The 24,164-nt window shown below is 47.0% G+C and overlaps 1 protein-coding gene across 1 annotated transcript in view; it reads left to right on the forward strand.

Moving 5' to 3' along the window:
* Window positions 1–24,164, forward strand: part of LOC144827873 (uncharacterized) — a 448,943-nt gene that overhangs the window by 6,520 nt on the left and 418,259 nt on the right. Inside the window, exon 3 of the mRNA XM_078686037.1 lies at window positions 292–399. Within this exon, the coding sequence (XP_078542163.1) occupies window positions 292–399 (108 nt within the window). The remainder of the gene's footprint in view (window positions 1–291; window positions 400–24,164) is intronic.

Consider the following 24,164-nt stretch of genomic DNA (forward strand, 5'->3'; position numbering starts at 1 on the left):
TCATGTAAAGCGCTCTGATAACTTCGGATCGAGTTTGAGCTATATAAAACTAGAAAATAAATAAATAATAAACCATCTTAGGACATTCAAGATTTTAAAAATTCATGTACATTTTACTTTAGCGGTGCCCGTCACAAGGGTGAGGTCACCCTTTTCGTAACTAGTATGAGGAGGTTGTTTATTTGTCTACCTTAAGAAGGGTTAATATTTATAGCAGCAATTCTGATGTTACAAGTAGAGGTAGTGTTGAAGCCTCTCCTCACTGACACTGTATGTGTGTGCTTTTAACAGAAATCATCTTAATACCTGAGACCATTCCAAGCGACTCTACAACACTGGCCCCTACAACCTCTCCGTCCGTTGAGACCTTCGCGATCATCGTAGAGCCTGCAATAACAGGTACACTTTGTTTCTCCATTTCTGCTGAATGATTTCTTGGTAACAAAGTAACCTGATGTCTGCCCTAGTACTATCCTAGAGGGTTTAGTGTTCAAAACATAACTTCTTGTGCAGAAACAGTTTTAGGACTTTAAAGGAATACTGGGTCATTTTTTTGTCACGTTTTACTCTGAGGGGCTTAATTACGAGTCCCTTGCGCCACTTTTACGTCATTTTTAACATGGGAAAAGTGACGTAGGGGTGGCACAAGGGGCTTGTAAATAAGCCCCTGAGTCAGGAGAGAGCATACATTATGTGGTCTGTAAGAGAAATCCAGTAACTAATGCTTCCTTCTGAACACAAGCTGTCTTTCTGTCTCCTGGATGTTTCATCTCAAATGCAAGACACCAATGGAAAACATAAATCATATTATGTTGAGGTAGCATTCATTTTCAAGCCAAGCACACTTTGCATTCTGGTATTTGTAGTTTCAGTTTTAGCATCCCAATTGTATATCTACAGTTCTCAGGATGCGCGGTCCTGTTAGCTTACATGACTGGCTAAAAGTGTCACCGATAGCATGGGCAAGTCAAGATTACTGCTTGGGCTGTTCCAGATGGCTTGCACTGTTTAAAAAGACTGCTTGGGCTGTTCAAGATGGCTGCATGAAGTGTTCAAGATGGCAGCTTGGGCTGTTCAAGATGGCTGCGTGAAATGTTCAAGATGGCTGCTTGGGCTGTAAAAGAAAACACAAGATGATGGCCGAAGTGCTAAAACTTTTTAACCACTCACACATCTAGATTTAATCCATGATTCTCTTGCTCACTGTGTCACCCCCGTTCGGAACCAGTCATATGCATATAAGTCTTAATCCTGTTCCTCATGGGAACAGTTCAGCCCGAACAGCCAGGCCAGGTCCTCCCTGGACTGGAAAGAAGCATCATGGGACCAGTTTCAGGGTATTACCCCTCATCAGCCAGGCTAGCTTGAATCCAGTGGCATAATGAGCTAGGGACCCATGTCTGGGCGTACCCATCCCACTTAGGGTGAACATAACAGTCACATATCTAGGTTTAATCCATTGGTCTTTTGCTCACTATGCCACCCCAGTTTGGACCAAGCCATATGCAAATCAGTCTAGATTGATTGGGCTGTTCAAGAAGGTTACATGAAGTGTTAAAGGTGTCTCCTTGGGCTGTTCAAGATAGTTGCTTGGGCTGTTCAAAATGGCTGCTTGGGCTATTCAAGACGGCTGCTAGTTCTTGGTGCTCCTGCACCCAGTTCAAGCTGCCTGCCCATCTCTCCACTCCGTCTACTGAAAATCCACCAGGGCATGTAGAACTGGGATGTCCATAACATGGTGCCCACAGGGCATTAGTTTTGTAGAAAACATTCAAGAACTTGAACAGCAGACAACAGAAGCTAAGGCCATAAAGGACAAAACGGTTTCCTTTAAAAACTGCTATTTTAAACGGCCTCAAATCTGATTATAAAAATTGACCTACCCTTAGTTTTGTGGGAGAGCCTTCTGCAATCCTGCAGGATTTGTCAATTGCTGAAAAGTACCATGTGTTGTGTGACCTAATGGGTGCACACACTGACTTTGAGGGACAGTATACAGGGTAAAGAAAGCCTATAGACTTCCCCAAAAATGTAGGGGTGGAAGAGTATGGTGGCACTCCACTCTGAGGAGGTGAGGGAGAAAATACTGCAGGAAGTGACCTGGAGGAAGTCAGTGATGATGGACGAGTGTACCTGAACCTAAATCAGGGCACCTTGGTAAGGAAAACAAAACACTAATTTCAGTGAAATAGGAGTTAGTGGGCTGAGGGTTTGTGGCATCTATAACTTTCCCTATTAAGTTTACAGTTGAATATTGTGCCCAAGGTCTGTCCATGGTCATGCATTGCCATCAGAAGAAGAATGAGTGGTCCAGTGAGGGCTGCGGGACGTGCTCCAGCGAATATATGATGTTACAAAGAAACAATTACAACGCATGCTTTTACAACGTGGTTTTTACATCGCAACTACCATTACACCGCATGATTTTACAGCGCATTTTTTAAAACTACCTTTAGAACAAATTCCATTACATTGCATAATACTTTTAGGGCAACAGTAGGGTAAGTGTTGGATAGCGTAGGGGTAAAAATTACTATTCCAACTTCAGTAAGTGCAACAGTAGGGTAAGTGTTGGATAGTGTAGGGGTAAAAATTACTATTCCCACTCCAGTGACTGCAACAGTAGGGAAAGTGACAGTGTAGGGGTAAAAAATACTATTCCTATCTGCCCCAAAACCCAGACCCACCCTAAAACTAAAAAGTCTCCATTACTTACCTAATAATGCGTTGTAATGGCATGCATTGTAATGGCATGCTTTGTAGTGATATGCGTTGTAATGACGTGTTGTAATGGCATGAGATGTAAAGGCAGTTGCGTTGTATCAGTTGCGTTGTAAAAAAAAGTGTGATGTAATGACTGCGTTATAATGGATGTTTACTGCTCCAACATCTTCCCAGCTGCTTCTTATATCCTTTCCCTGAAGCAGCTGCTTCCTGGTTATGTTATGTCATGTTATGTTATGTTACATTACATTAGAGTTGTTTATATTGCCTACCTACTCTGAAGTTCAGAACACACAAAACACAGCTGCTCTGTTGCTGAACATGTTGGCTTTCACCATCAACCTAAAACAAAGGAGCGAGTGTTCAGATTGTACAGAAAGAGTTGGAGATTTTCATCCTTTGACTGCCACCACTGAGAAGGCGCATTCATGAAGGGAAGAGGCTCTGAATTTTCTAACCTCCTGAATCTAAGAGGAATGGAATCCAGAAACCCTTGGAGAATGGCCTTATGTACAACAACCATTGATTGGAGGAATATTTTACTACGGATGGGAGGACAAATGAGTGGTATTAAGAAGAGTGGAAGACTATGTCTTCTTTCCACCCTACAAAGAAGCCTGGTGTTTGTGTCTTGAATAAGCTGAAGGAGATTCAAAACATTTTTGGAGAAGTTAAATGAATTGCTTTGAGATAACCAAAGTGAGATTAAACACATGCATTCATTACAGAGGGGTAAACTTTCCTATCAACAAAAAGAAGGATGTTCTGTAGAGTTTACAACTAGAAATAACAGGAACCGGCTGCCTTGACTACCTGTGCATCAAGCAGTAAGCTAGAGTCAAGCATGAGTCCCAAGGTCCGAAGTACTGGGGACGAAGAGGGAGAAGAACCAATAGTGAGCGGCCAAGCAAGAATCTCAGGTGAAAGATCAATAGTTACACTTTCTAAGAGTTTTGTTCTATACAATACTCTGACATCAACCAACACACCAAGGCTAAGCTATGTGCCATATTGGAGAAGATAGACACCCCCCAAGACTGCCCAAATATCACCTGGGTCTCCTCAGCGTAGAGGTCAAAGTGCACATCCATCTGGTTGAGAAGGAGCAACAACAGTCTCATATAGCAAGGGGAAAGAATTGAACCATGCTGCACATCACAATCAAGAGCTTCTGGCTAAGAATGAAAAGGTGGTAGTATGACAATTTGGTGATGGCCGATCACAAACATCAGCTATTTGAGTACTCTCCCAGACATAACCACATTCCTGAATCTGATAGGCAGAGTAGTATGGTCAATATCAGGCTGCTAAGAGATCTAATGAAACCAGGGCCTTAGTTTCACCTTTGTCCACCAGCCTCTGCAGATCACCGATGAGTGAAGCAACCACCAAAAAAGCCTTCCTGAGAAGAATCCAAAATACTGGTCTGCTCGATACGAACTTTGAAGTTGTACAAATGACCAATAAATATGAAAAACATCAGTCTAAAATATTAGGATCTCTGATCTCTGAAGCTGCTACTTTTTTGCTTCACAAACAGATGCTTACTAGCAGTGGCGGCTCACATAGGGCGTGCTGCGGGGCGGTGGTGCGGGGGAGGGGCAAGGTGGGAGGTTAGTAAACTCGGGCATACGACGTAACAGAGGAGTGATTAATTTCCTCCATTCCGTTGTATGTCTAAGTTTACTACCCCCCCACCCTGCCCCTCCCCTGCCTCATCGCTCCCCAGCACGCCCTATGCAAGCTGCCACTGCTTACTGGTCTCGGCTCTGATGCAGCTGCTCCCTGGACCAAGATGCTTACTGGCCTCGGCATTGATGCAGCTGCTCCATGGACCAAGGTGCTTACTGGTCTCGGCTCTGATGATGCTGCTCCCTGGAACAAGATGCTTACTGGTCTTGGCTCTGATGCAGCTGCTCCCTGGAACAAGATGCTTACTGGTGTCGCCTCTGATGCAGCTGCTCCCTGGACCAAGATGCTTACTGGTGTCGCCTCTGATGCAGCTGCTCCCTGGAACAAGATGCTTACTGGTGTCGCCTCTGATGCAGCTGCTCCCTGGAACAAGATGCTTACTGGTCTCGGCTCTGATGCAGCTGCTCCCTGGAACAAGATGCTTACTGGTCTCGGCTTTGATGCAGCTGCTCCCTGGAACAAGATTCTTACTGGTCTCGGCTCTGATGCAACTGCTCCGTGGACCAAGATGCTTACTGGTCTCGGCTTTGATGCAGCTGCTCCCTGGAACAAGATTCTTACTGGTCTCGGCTCTGATGCAGCTGCTCCCTGGACCAAGATGCTTACTGGTCTCGGCTCTGATGATGCTGCTCCCTGGAACAAGATGCTTACTGGTCTCGGCTCTGATGCAGCTGCTCCCTGGAACAAGAGGCCTACTGGTCTCGGCTCTGATGCAGCTGCTCCCTGGAACAAGATGCTTACTGGTCTCGGCTTTGATGCAGCTGCTCCGTGGAACAAGATGCTTACTGGTCTCGGCTCTCATGCAGCGCCTCCCTGGAACAAGATTCTTACTGGTCTCGGCTCTGATGCAACTGCTCCGTGGACCAAGATGCTTACTGGTCTCGGCTTTGATGCAGCTGCTCCCTGGAACAAGATTCTTACTGGTCTCGGCTCTGATGCAGCTGCTCCCTGGACCAAGATGCTTACTGGTCTCGGCTCTGATGATGCTGCTCCCTGGAACAAGATGCTTACTGGTCTCGCCTCTGATGCAGCTGCTCCCTGGACCAAGGTGCTTACTGGTCTCGGCTCTGATGATGCTGCTCCCTGGAACAAGATGCTTACTGGTCTCGGCTCTGATGTCACAGCATGCCCTATGGGAGCCGCCACTGCTTACTGGTCTCGGCTCTCATGCAGCTGCTCCCTGGACCAAGATGCTTACTGGTCTCAGCTCTGATGCAGCTGCTCCCTGGACCAAGATGCTTACTGGTCTCAGCTCTGATGCAGCTGCTCCCTGGACCAAGATGCTTACTGGTCTTGGCTCTGATGCAGCTGCTCCCTGGACCAAGATGCTTACTGGTATCGGCTCTGATGCAGCTGCTCCCTGGACCAAGATGCTTACTGGTCTGGGCTCTGATGCAGCTGCTCCGTGGACCAAGATGCTTACTGGTCTCAGCTCTGATGCAGCTGCTCCCTGGACCAAGATGCTTACTGGTCTTGGCTCTGATGCAGCTGCTCCCTGGACCAAGATGCTTACTGGTATCGGCTCTGATGCAGCTGCTCCCTGGAACAAGATGCTTACTGGTATCGGCTCTGATGCAGCTGCTCCCTGGAACAAGATGCTTACTGGTCTTGGCTCTGATGCAGCTGCTCCCTGGACCAAGATGCTTACTGGTCTTGGCTCTGATGCAGCTGCTCCCTGGACCAAGATGCTTACTGGTATCGGCTCTGATGCAGCTGCTCCCTGGAACAAGATGCTTACTGGCCTCGGCTCCGATGCAGCTGCTCCCTGGAACAACATGCTTACTGGTATCGGCTCTGATGCAGCTGCTCCCTGGAACAAGATGCTTACTGGTCTTGGCTCTGATGCAGCTGCTCCCTGGACCAAGATGCTTACTGGTCTTGGCTCTGATGCAGCTGCTCCCTGGAACAAGATGCTTACTGGTCTTGGCTCTGATGCAGCTGCTCCCTGGACCAAGATGCTTACTGGTCTTGGCTCTGATGCAGCTGCTCCCTGCACCAAGATGCTTACTGGTCTGGGCTCTGATGCAGCTGCTCCGTGGACCAAGATGCTTACTGGTCTTGGCTCTGATTCAGCTGCTCCCTGGAACAAGATGCTTACTGGTCTGGGCTCTGATGCAGCTGCTCCGTGGACCAAGATCCTTACTGGTCTCAGCTCTGATGCAGCTGCTCCCTGGGCCATGATGCTTACTGTTCTCGGCTCCGTTCTTGTAGTCCTTGCCTTTGAAGCAACCACTTCCATGGCATTCCAACTCCAGGCCCTTTAAACAGCTGATCCAAAATTCGACCACAGAAACCACTGCTCACTCAACTTCTGCTAAATGCCTACTTTACTAAGTTTCAATATGGCCTGCATTAAAGTCTCTATTTTAAACCACACGTTTTTCTAATGCTGACTTTATGCATGTTTTGCACTGACACAATAATATACTTTAAATTATTCTGCCAGCAGTACATTTCCTAGTAGACATATTATCAAGATTGCCTGTACACTCAGTCCAAGATTTGGGACATTGAACATGATGCTCTTGCATTTGGTTGTCCAATTGGAGACAGTTCTAAATCTTCAGACAAACCATCACATCAGCTCTGCATCTTTGACACGGTGCAATTGGAACAGCATTTTTTATTATAGAAACTACCTCAGTGGCACATTTTGGTAGACGACCACTTCTGTTGGGAATATCCTGGAACGCTGTGCACTGTGACTGAGATACAGTCCTGCTAACTCTAAACCTCATCCTGCCAATGACGATAGCTTGCTCTACACCAGATCAGCTTCCTGATACATACAAAGTTTTGGGGGTTGGTTGTCCCAAGAGATATGGCGGAGGGTACACCCACTATGTTCTGGCTGGTGCAAGTAGAATTAGATAAGCATATAAATATAATTATATAACAATATAATAACACTATAATGTTATAATGGTTGCACTGTTTATCATCTTCACCATTCCTGTAATGCTGGTTAGAATGTTATGTTTCATCGTACTAGTAAGTGCAGCTGAAGCTTTTTATACAAGAATACGATTGTTTCAATAAATATTTGAAAAGTCAATTCGTATCATTCTTGTGTCTCCTTTGGGCATGGTAGATCCTTTTCCATGATTTTCTTAGAGATATCGAGTGATCGTGTTCTGAAGTTTCAGATACCATCTGGTGCCCTGGTAAACTTAGGGGTTCAGATGGGGCACAGTGACCTAGCTATGAATTAGGACAACATATTCTGATGATGTGTGTAAACTCAGTCCCCATTTCCTAGCAAGGTGGAATGAATGCTTCATTCTAACTGCAGAATTGGAAGAATCTGGTGACTCCACGTTAATGCAGAGTTCTAGCCAAAGTCCGCCAAATGCTGTGAGGCATAAATTGTTGCCACGAGGTCCAAAAATGCGAACAAAATTTGTTGGCTCCTAGCACAATTTTCTAAAGCGGGTGGTCGCAGTCAGAGGGCTGCTTCTTGAGTAGATCTGCTGCACTCAACTAGATTTTCTACTCGAGCGGCAGCAAAATCAACTCGAATGGCAGCACATCCGAGCAATGCCTGGCACTGCTCGCACTATGGACACTAAATTGTGGCACAAGCAACACATTCACTCAAATTTCTTGAAAAATGCGACCACTCACCCATCCGGATGGAAAGTTGCTGTGGGGGGGGGATCTGCTGTTCAGTTAAAGGGACACGTCTTGAGGCCTCTCCTGAATTGAGGCAGTGATGGTGATTGCCTGTGATGTAGAGGCAGGGAGTTCCAGCTCGTCACAGCAACATAGGAGAAGGATCTTCCTCCAGCCAAGAACTTTCGGATCCGTGGAATGGTGGCAAGTTGGGTGGAGCAGAGAAGTCTGGTGGTTGTGCAGAAGGAGATGCTGTGGTTGAGGTATACAGGTCTGGTGTTGTGGAGGGCTTTGTAGGCATGCATGAGGGGCTTCAAGGTAATTCTTCTGTTGATCGGGAGCCGGGGGATGTTCAGGATGAGTCTGGCAGAGGAGTAATGGATGTACGCAGGAGTGTATTGCCGTAGTTGAGTCTGCTGATGATGAGCATATGGGTGACCATTTTCCTGAACTTGGTGGGGATCCACTTGAAAATATCCTGAACTAGGCAGAGAGTGTGGAAGCAGGAGGACAAGACAGCATTGATTTGGCAGTTCATTGAGAGTGATGAGTCCAGGATGATGCAGAGGTTTTGTGCATAGCCCGTGGGTGTGGAGATGTTCCGAACACTGTGGGCCACGAGGAGGCATCCCAGGCAAAGGGAGTGGAGCCCATGATGAGGACTTCGGTCTTCTCTGAGTTGAGCTTGAGGCAGCTGTCGTCATCCAGGTGGTGACTGCCTTCATCCCGTTGTGGAAGTTGTGCTTGGCAGCTGTGGGTTCATCAGTGAGGGAAAGTATTAGCTGTGTGTCATTGGTGTAGGAAAGGACTTTTAGTCTGTGGCTTCTGACAATGGCTGCTAGCGGGCTATGTAGATGTTGAAGAGGGTGGGGCTCAGGGAGGAGCTCTGAAGCACTCTGCATCTGATCTCTGTAGGTTCCGAGTAGAACTGTGGAAGTCTGACTCTCTGTGTTCGGCCAGTGAGGAAGGAGCTGATCCATTCTAGGGCTTTGCCGACCTTGTGAAGCCTTGTGCAGAAGGTGTGGTGGGAGACCGAGTCAACGAAGGCGGAGAGGTCCAGGAGGACAAGGGCTTCAGTTTCATGTGTATGTTTTCTGTTGCCGGAACTCTGCGCAATCTCGCAGAGTTTTTATGCAACTCAGCAGAATTACGCATAGTGAAACTCCACAAGTTCCACCAACACCTACCTTACAGCAGCTGATCCAAAGTCTGACTAGTTTGTGGTCACTGACTCTAATGCAGTTGCACCCTTTTTTCTACCTCAGTGTTTCCTGAGTCTAAAGCAGTGACTTCCTGATTTGCACTGCTGTGGTTCTTGACTTTGGAGCAGTGGCTCAGTATTTTCTACCCCTCAGGCAGCTGTTCATGGTGCTTAGACTCTGAAACACTACTCCATGGTCTCGGGAGCTGAAGCAGCTGATCAGATGTAATGGCCGCAAAAAAGCAGATACTGTGGCTTTCTTTCCCTCTTGAACCAGCTCCTCACTAAACCCTGATTTTGTAGCAATCACTTCATAGCACTGGCCACCCCGAAGCAGCATCTTCCTAATCAATGAACAGCTTCTTGCTGCCAGACCCTGAAGCTGTTGCTCCCTGGTCTCTGACCTGTTAAGCTGTTCTACTTGTTCTCTTTCCCCAGATGTTGAATGTTCCTAGTCCCTGACCTTGATGAAGCAAATATGAGGTCCTTACACAGAAAGCAGTGGTTTTGTAGTCACTGCCTCTAAGGGAACTCTTTCCCTTATTTTTTCAGCTCCCTGACCTTCAAAATGGCGACATAAAAGCAGACCACTGATAAAAGTGATTTGCAGACATTTAACTAGGTGGTAAACACCAACTCGCTCTTGATGTTTGCCTCACAGTGATTTGATGCTTTGTTTTAGTTCTTATTTGAATTGTTCCCCCCTTCTAGGATTCATGGGGGCCTTCCGTCTGGGGACTCTGTCATCCTATTGATCGCCCCACCCTAAGTTACTAAGTCCACTTCAGCTGTCTCATCCCGCCTTGTAAGCCACTGCCCATTCCGTCAAATCCTTCCTCTACTGCCCACTGCCGGGTGCTGTGTTGCCTGACAGTGTATGGTTCTCTGGTGTCTCACCAGCACCACTCTTAATGCGAACATCCAGGCCACCATCTTGGCAACCGTCTGCTGCAACCTAGAGACAATGCCTAAGAGACACAGTTTAACCAAGCTCTCCGAAGCCTGTCCCGTAATCTGTGTAAAGTGCAGCACTACATCTCTCTAGAATTCCAGTATATGAGAGCATTCCAAAGTTATGCAGAAGAAGTGGGAAACAGCCTTTACAACAAGGTTTTTATCTCAGTGTGCCTTTACCACGCATTTGGCAGCACAAATGTTTTTACCACGAATATGCATTTACAGCCAATGCCACCCATTTAAGGTAAGTTGGGGGAGGTGGGTGTCTCCCCCAATAAATACATTTTTTTTAAATCTAAAAACTATTTGTCTTATGGGCATGTGTTATGCATGCATATGCACGGTAAACATGCATGCTAACAAATGTGTAGGAAAGGCATACGATGCATTTACCTGCGTTGTACCGTAGTACAACTGGAAGAAGTCTGCTGCAACTTGGTCACATTGGCTACACGTCACACGTAACTCTGGATATATCCTAGTAAGCTTCTCTGCGGCGGTCATGAAGGTCATATGTAAAAAATTGAAGTGTATAAGCTAGAATAGTGCATTGGATTACACTTGCTTAACTTGTGCACAAGCTTTTTTCCATTCTGTCACTTTCACGTCATCTGGGAAATCCACGTTCCAGCGCTCCTGAACATGCCTTGTGTCTCCCCCACAATCTGTTTCTAAGGCAGCATATATGTGGGTTACCAACTGTCTACAGTCGGCCAGTTCCAGCAACTGTCTCACTGTAACATATTCCTGTGACCTGGCGGGGAATTACGGTCAGATGGCACACGCCGTATGTACCATCCTAGCAAACAGTTGGAATTGCCCTGGTCCCACATCAAACAACTCTTGAGCCTGGGCAAAGGATGCAAAAAGGTCATCAAGATACAGGTCCCCAGCTGTCATGTAACCCCCCTCGTGCTATACTGCAAGCAATGTATCTTTATTTATATAATTAAAAGGCTACAACGTCCACAGGGATGATCCACCGCAAATGGGGCCCTGCGGCAGACCTTATTAACTGCCTTGTACCAGAACATTGACTATTGCCTGATCGGGTATCTGAAGACTCTTGGGGCACTCACCCCCATTAGGAACATCCCACGGAGCGTGTAAGGGCTGTGCATGTCTGCCAGGCGGGTTTATTCCCAGTCCGGACCCTCTTCAAGCCAATGCACTGCATGCTAATGCTGCATGGCTGCTTAATAAAGGCATAGGACCAGCAGCTCCAACTCGTCTTGTGTCAATCAGAGTTTCAGCATGGACAAGTATATGGGGCTTCTCTTGTCCGCCCACACCAGGACTGTCAGCAGCCTATCAACCAGTCAAATGTACACTCTGGTACTGGGCACATCAAATTTTTCAGGAAGTGCAAGCAACTTAGCAAAAACACCATTTTCATCAGGGAAACCCTCCCCATCATAGACAGTAGGAGCTCTTTGCAGAAGCCAACAGATCTTGTCTGCCCATATATCACTCTTACTACATTCAGATCATATTGTTCCGGTTGGCCTCGGGTCACCCATATCCCCAAGTACTGGAACGCGTCTCGTTCCCAGCCGAGTCAAAGCTCCTCTGGCAAAGGTACTCCCTTGTGTCGCAGCCCACCCAGGAATACTTTAGACTTATCTCTGTTGGTCCAAACTCTAGACACTTCAACAAAGTTGTGCAGTACCTCCAACAACAGGGACACTGAATGCTCCAGGTCCCTGAGATAGAGTAGCGTATCATCTGCATACATTGAGACTACATGGGCTGTATTCACTGTCCAGATGCCCTATGGTCCAAGGGGCCCCCAAAGGCAACAGGCCAACCATTCCACCACTAGTGCAAAGAGGACCAATCCAAGCTTAAACCTCTGTCCTACATTTCGACACACCATTAAGCAAATCAAATGCATATTTAATTTATAGGCCTATAGACCGTACCTATACCCACATTCCGTCTGGAGCAAAGTGTGCTCATTGACGAAGTCTGGTGGGGGTTTCCACTCACTAATAACACACTATCCGGAAAGCCCTGAAGTATAAGGCCTCCATATATATCTCATTGGTTCTGATGAAGGCCATAGACCCATAGGGGCTGTTTCAGGCCAAAACATGTCGACCCGACCACTAGGTTTCGTGGACCAGTGATTCATCCACTAAACACTGCTTTGTTTTTAGACTCCTTCCTATCCTACGCTTTTCCCCAATGAAGATTCACCTAAAGGATAGGAGATAATTGAATCCACTCACCACTGTCAACATTCAGACAGTCACCCTTCTGGTGGAGATTTTGATGTCGCTTGTAGAACAGAACACTCAAGAGATAAAACCCGATGATGACAATATCCACCAAACCACACTAAAAGGACATTACATACACCGCAGTCTATGAACATGTGGTTGAGGGTGTCCAAGACAAAAGGTTCTAAGACTGGTATTGAGACTTATGTGGTTCATTTCCCCTCTTTCTGATAGATAACCCATGTTGAAGCATAGACATGACCTTTTGAATGATATCAAATACAGATCAAACAATATTATTTAATCAACAATACGCATAGGCAATGTGGTCAACCCATTATCCCCAACTGTCAAAGCATTTTCTAAATTTTCCTTATCAGGTTGTCGTAATCGTTCAGCAGCTCCCTGGTAATACATTTTCCAAAGTTCCTTGCATGTGGCATAAATACAATTCTTAGAACAATGAGCTCTGGGGCCAGAAAAAATCTTGTAAATCCATATTTTCAGAAAGCAGTGCTAGGTGGTCTTTAACTTCAGATAACGTGGAATGCCCTACCCGGTGCTGGTATAACTTTCCTACGCTATACATAGTACCCACTCCTGATTGTTGCACCTGAATATACTGGGAGTCTGCCCCGCTTGCTGTAAACTCCTTTGACGAGTTTTAGAAAATGGGCATTGCAACCCTTAATATCAATAGGCCATAATAACTACCTACCTGAATTAGAAATTGACGAGTTGTAAGCAATGTTCCCTCTACTTTTCTTTCTCTGTGTGTTGCAATAAAGATGCTTTGTGCACTGCAACTAAGGCTGCATGCACTGAAGATAAGCAAAAACTTAGTATACAAGCATGTGTGGTGTGGAAGCTACTAAAATCGGTGGTATAAAAAGGGTGCCATGGGCTCTAATACGAACCAGTAAAAGAAGAACACCTCCAAAAACTCACACACTCCTCTGGGTTGGTATTAAAAGACACCCATTACTGGGGAGCAAAGGGCTCCTTGCACCCTCTGGGCATAGGTACCACTCACTGCATCTTGTGTTCTAATCATTCTACCTATAAATCCTCTCTATTTCCTAACTCCCTGACACTATTATCTCCTCCTCTCACCTTTTCTTACCTCTACCCACTTCCACTTGATCTTCTAGCGTGTCCTTATAGCCTTCCTCCCTTTTTTAGCTTTTTTTTCTCTCCTTGCTCTTCCTTACAATCACACCTTTCTTTCTATATTTCAGCTCTTCTCCACTTTCTCCTACTCTTCTCTCCCACAAAGTTTCTCTAATCTCCCTGTTATCGCTCATTCCACCCTCAATTTGTCAAATCTATATCTTGACTATGCTTTTCTCTCATCGTGCTCCTCTCCTTGGCTATGACATCCTTGTTTGCCACCTCTTGGTCAACCTATCCCCTTTGGTTTGTTTTATCCCTTCCTTCTTTCTTTCCCTACCATTTTCTTTCCTTTCTATGTTTCACTCCCCTTTCTTTCTTTGCCTCTCTCTTTCTTGCTTTCTATCTCACTTCCATATCTCATCCTCTCCATACATGTTTCCTTTTCTCTCTACACTCATATCTCCCCTTTTCCCCACACTCCTAAATCGTCTTTCCTTTCCATCTCTCTATTATTTCTGTCCTTCCTACTTTTCTAATTTCCTATCCAGTACCTTTTCTTACTTTCCAATCCCTGTTCTCTTCCAATCCAAAACCTGTCTACAGAAATTTGCCAGGCTCAATGCCAGACGCAAATCATTTTTCTTGCATGCTTCATTGGCCCCTTCTCGGTGGCATCTTCATTGCCTTCTGATTTTGCACAGTAAAGCAACATTTGCTCTGCATTGGTCATTTGGTAACCTTATATTAGCTTGCGGTAAGAACACAAATCATCCTCATAATATTGACCTGTTTAGAGATTCTGATCCAGATCTATTAACTCTGCGATTTGTTTACATCACAAAAGTGACACAAACCCAGCACCTAGTGTTGTGGTTGAATTTACTTCCCACTGCTACTTTGCATACCATAGGCAGTACATGGGCATTCCAATGCAACCGTCCAACGATTTGGAGGCAAAACCCTACCTAATAACATTTATAGATGGGGAATGGAGCCAAAAAATGATGTCCCTCAAGGCCGGTGTAACAGTGGAGTCACTTTTAAAAGTCTCCTTAATTTTCAAACTTGGCAAATGTGATGCACTTTACAGCACAGATGCAGTGAGAGATGTCTTAATGTGTATCTTTTGTAATGGAAGGCTCCCATTCCAGTACAAAACCTATGCTTGACAGAATGCTCACATCCTTGTACCAAGGTCAGGCACTGGATTTATAAGATTTTGCATCCATGGCCTTTTCTGCTTGAGAATGGATTTGCCACATGTACCACATAATCCATCATCTGCTGTATAATGTGCTGATTTTAATCCCAGAACATTGCTTCTAGCTTGAATGGATAAAAAAGTTACTAAAACTGGGTCTGCCTGTATTGAAGTTAAGTGGAAGACCATTCGCATAGGTTGACTTGTCACCTTTCTGTTGCTTATTGTTATATTGGGTGTTAAAGTGGTACTAATGAGGCGAAACATTTGCCCAGTTAGTGTTAGCATGTGAAATGTCAAAATAATAAAGTAATGCTATCACAAAATGTGCAGCATTTGGCTTCATAACTTGCCTTTTCTTGCTGGATAATTCAACCCTGCTGCATAATTTGGTTCCCTTCTGACGCATCATTTCAGTGGCCTGGACTATGGCAAAGGCAAAGGTGGGCGAGACAACAATTTAACAGGAACAGATGAGCCAAGGGTCTGCGCTGGCTCTCAAGAAATCATACACAAGTAAAGTCTAGAAAATATGTGGCTTGTCAATCATGAAGCACAGATTATGTTAGACTATAGTAAAGCATCTCATTTTAGCACATCAGATTATGTGCAAAGTATTTATTAAACATGAAATAAGAATTATTCCTGCTCCCCAACCATCTCCCCACAAAAGACAGTTTTATTAGCGAATTAAAAGACAAGTCAGGGGTCATGTGCATGCTTATGTGGCCTTTGTTAAAATTATAGATGGAGCAACTTTCTTTTGTACAGTGCAAAGCCTGAATTAATGTATTTGAAGGTACATTCTTTATGATGATGAATTGAAAAAGAGGATTGGTTTAAAAGTATTTTCCTATTATTTAAGATTAAAGTTTAATGGTTTTTTCACCGTTTTTTGAGCAATTATGACTGGAAAGTATTGGAGCTCTTTGCTTGATCATTTAGACTGGATCCTGTGTCCAGCGTTGGCTTTAGCGCTGTTGGTGCCCAGTGTGACACTGTTTGTTGGGCACGCCAATGACCACCTCTGCCAGAGATTCTCTCACTACATTTACTAGTTTTATAGCTCAACTCATATCAGTGAAGGGTGTCAGAGCACTTTACATCATACACACATTACACAGACAATCAATAATATGTGTGTAAATCAGGGTATAGGAAATATTACATGAGACAGAGGATTACAAGATGTACCAGTTACAAGTCATCCATACTAGAAGTCAGCATAATTTAAGAGTGCATCGTGTGGAGAAGTGCAAGCTGATTTAAAACGTAACACCATGGTTGGGGGTTCTCTTTAATAATAACAATTTCTTTCTACCCAAACAAATATTTTTCGCAACATTAGTATAATGAAAGACTGGGGGAAAACCATAATGCTCTAATATACACCTTGCAGTTTGCATGCAGCTCTTTGATAACAGTTAATAGCTTGCTGTTCTATTTTAGGATTTGACTTATAAACTGCCAGTAACTAAAGGACCTCTCTAACAAAAGCAGTAACCCACTGAGCTATCTTCATGAATATAATTTGGTGATTTGCATGGTACAGGTCATTTGCATCAGGCATATTAACCCTCTACACTACCTGACAATGAGTTAAAACCTCTGCTAGAGAAAACTCTGATCTAACTCCAGGAAGAACATTAAATACTGGAGATATCGTAACATTTTTATTGTTGTCAGGACCGAGGGAGCAGGTGCTTTTACAACTTGAATATGCTTGCCCTAGAGCCGGCCCTGCGATATTCCCCCAGTTCCAATGTCCGCAGCACTGGCGCAAGGACACATCCACACCCTCTCATTGCAGTGTGAAACACATTCACATATGTATTGTTTCACAATGCCTGCTAGGGGCCTCTTCGAACACTGGAAGCAGCCCCTTTGTCATTTTATTGATTTACTGGGCCTCCTGGTGCGCCGCCCACTCTGAAAAGGGACGTTTTCACGCTGCCCTTTAGTTATGTATTCTGCTCCTCGATGGGTGAGTGCACTTGCATAGAGTGTCTGGGCGCTGTAAGAAGCAAGGTTGCACGCGCGCACACACGTGCAGCCTTAAGGGAACATAGGTTATAAGTACAATTTAACACCATCTCATTGTACTGTTTTTCTGTGAAACAAATACGCTGTCACCAATTGTCAAATTTTGCAAAAAAATTGTTATCAACAAAGCCAAGAGATGGAGTTTGATGTTCTGTTTTGTTTAAAAGATAATAATGGCCAAGGATTACACAAACCCTAAATAAAGCATTAGTGCCCTAAACCTGCCAGTGTAGTGTTTTCCATACAGATTTAAGCCCAATATTGTCCTTCCAACATTCATAACCCTGTAGGGCTCGTTGTAAAATAAATTAATTTGGAATAAATCAATTTTGTTTGCGTGAGAATAGTTTTCTTATTTGATGAAGGTGTATGATTATGAAAATACTAAGCAGGATTGACCAGAAAAGTTTTTTATTTTTTTTATTTCTTTATTGCATTTCAAGAGAAAGTACATCAATTTGCAATCGCAATCCCCAACGAAAACCCCCCTCCTCCATCTGACTTCAGCTGATAACCGTCATACATTCAGCACTATAACATTAGATTGTTCATCAGTATACACAGCCATTTAGCCAACAACCCCTAGAGAGGGCAGGCGGCGCTTCTCCACAATTATTTATCTCATGGTTGGTAGGAGACACCGTAACAGGCGAGCAATCATAACACGAAAGTGACTGCTATATCTGTCCCGGCCCCCCCAAACAACACTTCACCCCACTCCCTGTGATGGTGCGTCATCATCTCTCTTGCTTGTCAAGTATGTGTGGTATGGGCTCCAGAAATTTTTGGGCCTGCTGGTCGGGGGCTGCAGCTCGCTATAATTTTCGGATTGAGTACAGCAATAGAGCATGTCGTGCGCCCAGCGTTTTAGCGTTGGTAGTGGGCTTCTCATCCGGCAGCAAGCCAGCACTCTGCGGGCCATCAGAAGGCCCATATCAACCAGTCGCCTAACTGCTCTAGGTAATTTTTTAGTGTAACCCAATATAGCCATCAGGGGATCCGGTGCAATCTCAATCTCCGTTAGTTCGCTTATTTCAGAGAAGATTTTCTCCCAGAATCCCCAGACACCCGGACATTGCCAAGCAAGGTGCAGGAAATGCGCCTCAGGGGCACGGCACCTTTCACAACCCGCCGAGTCCCGCAGGCCATATTTGAAGAGTCGCGCAGCGGTTTAGTATACTCTGTTTAAAAATTTGAAGTGAATTAATCTGTGTCTGCCATTTAGAGAGACCTTCTTAGTGACTATGCAGCAATAGCGCCAATTGTCATCATCTAGTGCTAGGCCAAGTCAGTCTGCCATGCCAGCCGCGCCTTGGTGTATGGGTACCGTGTAGACGTTTGTGTGAGCCTGTATAGGCTAGACAGCAGCTCCCTGGGTGTTGTGGTTTTGAGTACATGCGTAAGCTCCGGGACCTCCGGAGGTACCTCCATGTCCCCACCTAATAGGTCGCCCAAAGCGCTGCGCACCCTGTGGAACTGAAAGCCCGTTAATAGCGGGGGCACTTCGCTGGAACTCAAGACTTGCTCCCATGTCCTAACCACTCCATCTGCAAACAGGTCTCCTGCCGTGTTTATGTTCAGGGTGTGCAGGGCTGCAACCACTCCCTTCTCCATGAGCGGCGGGAGCCACCTGGCCCAATCAACCGGCATAACTGGTGAGTATAGCAGTGCCCCGCCCTGCATCTGCAAGAGGCTGTGCCATGCGTGATTGTTGGCTGTCAAGGAATCACGTATGCCCGTTCTGCGATCAGTCGCCCAGAAAATAGTGTGAGGGAGTTTATCTGGTTGTGCAAAAATGGTCTCCATGCGAACATAAGGTATGTTTCTGTCTCCATGTAGCCATGTGTGCAAATGCGACGCCGGCGCTGCTCTATAGTACGCTTCCATGTCCGGGGCTCCCAACCCGCCCACCGTGTAAGGCATAATAAGTGTCGTCCATCGGACGTGTGGCTGACCGCCCGCCAAAGCTAGCTTCGTCATCTGTTGTAGTCGTGCAAAAAATGATTTGGGGAGGGCTATTGGTAAGGTAATTAACAGGAACAAGAATCTCGGGAGCAGAACCATTTTCATTAAAGATATGCGTCCCATAAGGGATAGAGGAAGTTTACTCCACTGCACCACATCATCCTCCAATCTACTAACCGCAGTGCCATAGTTGGCCCTAAAGAGAATTTCCGAGTCTGTGTGCAAATGTATCCCCAAATATGGAATCGTATCTGTGGTCCATTGGAGAGGGTACTCCATTTGTGTTTGTTGCGTGAGCGGTGTGAGTGGAAAGGCAAGCGACTTGGTCCAGTTGACCCGAAGCCCTGAGAGTGCCCCAAATCGCACCACTTCCCGAAGTACTGATGATAAGTTGTTCTCTGGGTCACGGATGTACAGCAAGGTGTCATCAGCGTACATCGAAACTATAATCCTGTAGCCCGGAAATCCTATGCCTTCGTTTCCGTGGTATTCCCGCAGTGCGCAGGCTAGCGGTTCAGCCACCAGGGCATATAGGAGGGGCGAGAGGGGGCATCCCTGTCTGGTGCCTCTGCTAATGGGAAATGGGTCCGTGACCAAGTCCCCTATGCGGAGCCTCGCTCTCGGTCCATGGTACAGTGCCCCCAGCATTTGCAGAAAAGGCTGTCCCAAGCCCATACGTTGCAGTACTATATGCATGAAGGGCCATTCCACTGAGTCAAAGGCTTTTTCCATATCAAGGAAGACAGCCAGTGCCTTCCTATCCGGTCTGAGATGCTGGATCACCCCCAAGACCGTGCATATGTTATCAACTAGATTTCTGCCAGGGACAAATCCCGCCTGGTCCGGGGCAACCAGTCCATCCACAAGCAGGGCCAATCGAGTGGCTAGTACCTTGGCGAACAGCTTGGTGTCAACATTAAGCAACGACAGGGGCCTATACGAACTGCACTCTTCTTGGGGCTTTACCAGCTTCAAGATGGTAACCAGGAGTGCCTCTCTCATTGAGTGCGGCATGCTGCCCTCCACACATATGTCGTCAAAAAGGGCTGAAAGGTGTGGTAGTAGTTGATCCTTGAAGGCTTTGTAGAAGCCCGCCGTTAGGCCGTCAGCTCCTGGTGCACTGCCCGATTTCATACTGGCTAGCACGTCTAAAATCTCGTCCTTCTCAATCGGTTGCATAAGGAATTCCCTGTCATGGTCGGCCAGTGAAGGGATGTCTGTACGACTGAGATAGTCAACTATTTCCTCTTCCATATATTCCACTTTCAAGGAGTACAAATCCGAGTAGTAAGATTTGAAAGTCTCAGCTATTTCTCTCTCATCTGTAGAAGGTATGCCCGCAGCGGTGTGAACCATAGAAATGTGTTGACACCGTCGCGTCCCCTTCATGAGGTTGGCCAATACCGCGCTCGGTCGCTCCCCTTCCCCATACACCCGAGCCGTGGAGTATTTGCTCATGTGACAGATCTCTCGGTCCGCCTCCTCGTGATACTCTGCTAGTAGTGTCTTGATTTCAGCGTTCACAGCGTCGTCAGTGAAGAGGCACTGTCTCGCTCCAATTCTTCTAGCTTTCCCTCTAGGTCTACCAGTCTCTACCTGATTGCTTTAAGTATGCCCGAGTGCTTTGACATCGCTACTCCTCTAATATAAACCTTAAAGGCCTCCCACACTACTTGGAAGCTCTCGACTGAGCCTATATTCTTTTAAAAAAACAAGTCTGTGGCCTCGGCTAGCTCTCCCTTAAACACCGGGTCTAGTAAGGAGTTAGGTGGGAACCTCCAGGTAAATGGTGGTATGAGATTGCCTGGTATGCAAATTTCCATGAGAACCGGTGAGTGATCAGACAGGGTTTGAGGCAAGACCCTGCAGTCCCTCACTCGGTTTAGGAGGGGAGAGGAAGCCAGCAGGTAATCTATCCTAGTGTGGATATTATGATATGCGGAGAAGTGCGTGTACCCTCCATGTTGCGGATTCCTGGACCGCCACACATCTCCCAGATCGAGGCAGGTGATTGCGCTCTGCAGCTCCAAGGCAGCAGCCGCAGGTCGGCGGGGAGGGCCGGCGAATCTGTCTAAAGTCGGGTCCATAGTGAGATTGAAATCGCCTCCCCACAGCAGCAGATCCCCATGGTCCAATCTTCTGATCTTGACCGTGAGAGTTTTGTAGAAGTCTGGTGAGTCAAAATTAGGGCCATATGTATTGACAACTATCAAGTCCGTAGCTGGGCCGAAGCATCTAGATATAACCAATCTCCCATCAGGGTCCGCTTCCAGCATATTGATCTGCAGTTTGGATTTTGGGTTAACCCACGTCAAGACCCCTCTAGCGCTAGTGGTGAACCCCGCTACTGAAATGTTGCCCTCCAACCCTATGCAACGGAGCATGCGGTTATGTGTCGGAAGGTGTGTCTCCTGCAGCAAAGCTTCGTCTACGTGCTGGCGCTGCAGATAGCTGACGACCTTTCTGACCTTGCGGTGGTCGTTCAGGCCGTGGACATTCCAAGTAAGAATAGTCGGTTTAGGTGTGTGTGTTGGTTTCCCGTTCTTGATGTTGTCAGCCATTGCGCCTTGATGGTGAATAGGAAGCGAGCATATGAATAACAGTGTAAAACATGGTCATTTGTGCAAAGTCAGATTATGCAATTCCCCCAACATAACAGCACAAACGTCTGCAAAGTGCAATATCACTGCTAAAGAACTCCTCATAGCCCCACCACCCCCCTTCCACAGCAGACCAACCCCAACTTGGCCCAGCATGTTAACGTCCCCCTCCCAATTCTTCCCAATTACTCTAAAAAAATCCCGGAGTGGGATCAACAGTGCACACAGCACGGGGGCCGAGGTTGCCAGACGGGTCGTCCGTTACTCCCGGCAGTGACTACGCAGGTACCGCCCCTGCCTCCAATGCCAAAATAGGTGGTGCCGGTGCAAGCCAGTAGGGCACAGATAGGTCACTATAACGTGCATACAGACCTACGCGCCCCCCAACAAAAATGTATCAAGTTCGGGCTAAGTCCAGAGCCGCACTGGATCCCTGCTCACATATGATAGCCAACCAAGCGTGCATGCTCTAAGCCCAGCAGGAACATGCTAATCAAAACAGTCTCACCAATATCTCGAAACCTCAGGATTCATCAGCACTTCTCTCAAAGGTGTAGGCAGGAAGAACCCAAGTGTCGGAGTGTTCGATGTGGCAGCGCCAGGTCTCCAGGTTGCAGCGAAGCACGCCGCTAATAGCCAGATGTTCCATAAGCAGCGAAGTCACTGGTCAGTGCAGTCATTCTAGTCCTGTTTGTCCAGCTGACCGCCTGTGTCCTCCTTGCCGTTCTGAGTTCTAGGGCTGCCCTTGCGTTCCTTTGTCCAAACTTTCAATGCCTTGTGTGGGTCTTTAGGATCCGTGAAAATGTGAGAGTGACCTTGTCGATTGATTCTCAATTTCGCCGGATAAAGCATGGCGTACTCCAAACCTAGGTCACGGAGTTGTCTCTTATACGGGGCAAAGTGTCTGCGTTCTTCTTGCACCTTCGCAGTAAAGTCAGGGTACAGAGAGATGTCGGAGCCCTCGTAGTGCAGTGTCCCTTTCTCACGGGCTATCCGCAAGGCCGTGTCCCTATCTCTGTAATTTAGGAGCTTGGCAATGATTGGCCTCGGGGGTGCTCCCGGCTTCGGGCGCAGGCACAGCGTGCGGTGTGCTCGTTCCAATATGAACATCGGCGAGAACGCCTCCGCTCCCGGCAGCATTGTCAGCAGCTTCTCGATGAAGAGCTCCATTTGACCTGTTTGTGTGGTCTCCGGCACTCCCGCGATTCGTATGTTCGATCTCCGAGAGCGGGCCTCCAAGTCTTCCGACTTGTCTTGTATGACTTGCAGTATTCTGTGGTGCTGCTTTTGGAATTTGTCTTGTTCCGTTTGTGCCTCTTCGACCTCAGTAATGTGCCTCTACGCTATGTCTATTCTCTCAGCATGCTTGTCGACTCTCTCGGTCATGCGGTCCATGCGATAAGATAGGGCATCTATTTTGGAGCCTAACGATGCTATGCTATCCTGGAGGCCCTTTTCCATCGACACCAACAGCGTTTTAATGTCTGCGTAGAACGTGCCTTCAGCTCCTCTCACTTGTGGGTCCGACTCCATTACCTGCACCTCCGGGGCTCTAGCGCGTCGCTGCTCGAATGGTAACTTGGTTTGGGTCTTGTCGCCCTTGCCCATTCTGCTCCCAGGTCTCCGGGTGACCTCCTCAACACACTTTCGCTATGTCTCGGTGATGTATCGCGATGAGATAAGGCCTTCCGCTCTCCCAGCACTCAGCCCCCGCAATCCGGGACCTGAACACCAGCACCGGCTCCAGAGCAAAGGGTGTGGGCCAACCGTCCCCCCGGGCCGTCCACGCTGCAAGTACTGCACTGCTAGCCCTCAACACCGTCACGCCACTTGGTCAGCAACAGCGCACGCCACTGCAGAGTATGGAGGTAGGTCCCACTCACCGCCCGTGAGCGTGCTCTGCCAGAGGTGCACACCGCCGGCCACCGCAGTGACCGCGCCGGGAGGACGCCCCAAGTCGCTACCAGAATTCGGGTTTCAGGGAGCCCCAAAGCCTCCCTCTACATGCTTGGAATTGTAGATGGGGCCCATCAGGCTGACTTCCGTTTGGTCTCTCTGTGCAAGTGGCAACTGCAGGGACCTCGAGAACACGGATATTAGGGCCCCAAAATATCGCATCAGGAATGGTTCAGCTGGGGCCTCTGCCAACAGGCATGCGGTCTCTCAGGTTGTGTTGTCGCTGCTCGCCTCTCTGCAGGGGGGCCTCGATATCTTCCCGGCCTTCCGCGGCTCTGCGCCACCCTACCGGACCGACGTCTCTGTGGCTTGCCGCACGTCCTAGCACGCACTGCGGCCAACGTGGTAACTTTAGCACTGGGATGAGAGGCCTAGGTTTCAAGCCCTCCCTCACCCGTTGCGCAAGCCACCGCGGCTCGCAGCGGCTCCGTTCCTCTTGATTCCGGCTGCGGAGACCTCCGGTTGTGTGTGGCCACCACCGAGTCCCCACTAGGCACTTACCAGCAGGATATTTGTCGAATAATTAAGGCATTAGTGTGGAGCATCTTGATCACGCCCGCCATCGGCCGTGGCAAGCTCCGCCCCCCGGATTGACCAGAAAAGTAAGGGAAGTTAATTGAATAGAATTCAGAAATGCCCACAGGTTCTGTTAGTCAGTTTTTCCACGGTGTACAATTAAAAACAGCAAGTGGAGTACTATCTCTGTGTAAATAGTGATGTGCATGATGATGGTAACAAAACAGTTCACCGTAATTTGCGTAATTCAAATTCAAATCCTCATTCTCAAATGCAGTGTAACCTTCAAATTCAGATAGCATATTAGACACAGTCATAACATCCCTTTCATCAGAAATAGAACCTGGGGAGAAAATCTCATC

This window comes from Lissotriton helveticus, chromosome 4_1 (genome assembly GCF_964261635.1).
Source record: "Lissotriton helveticus chromosome 4_1, aLisHel1.1, whole genome shotgun sequence".
NCBI classification, from domain to species: Eukaryota; Metazoa; Chordata; class Amphibia; order Caudata; family Salamandridae; genus Lissotriton; species Lissotriton helveticus.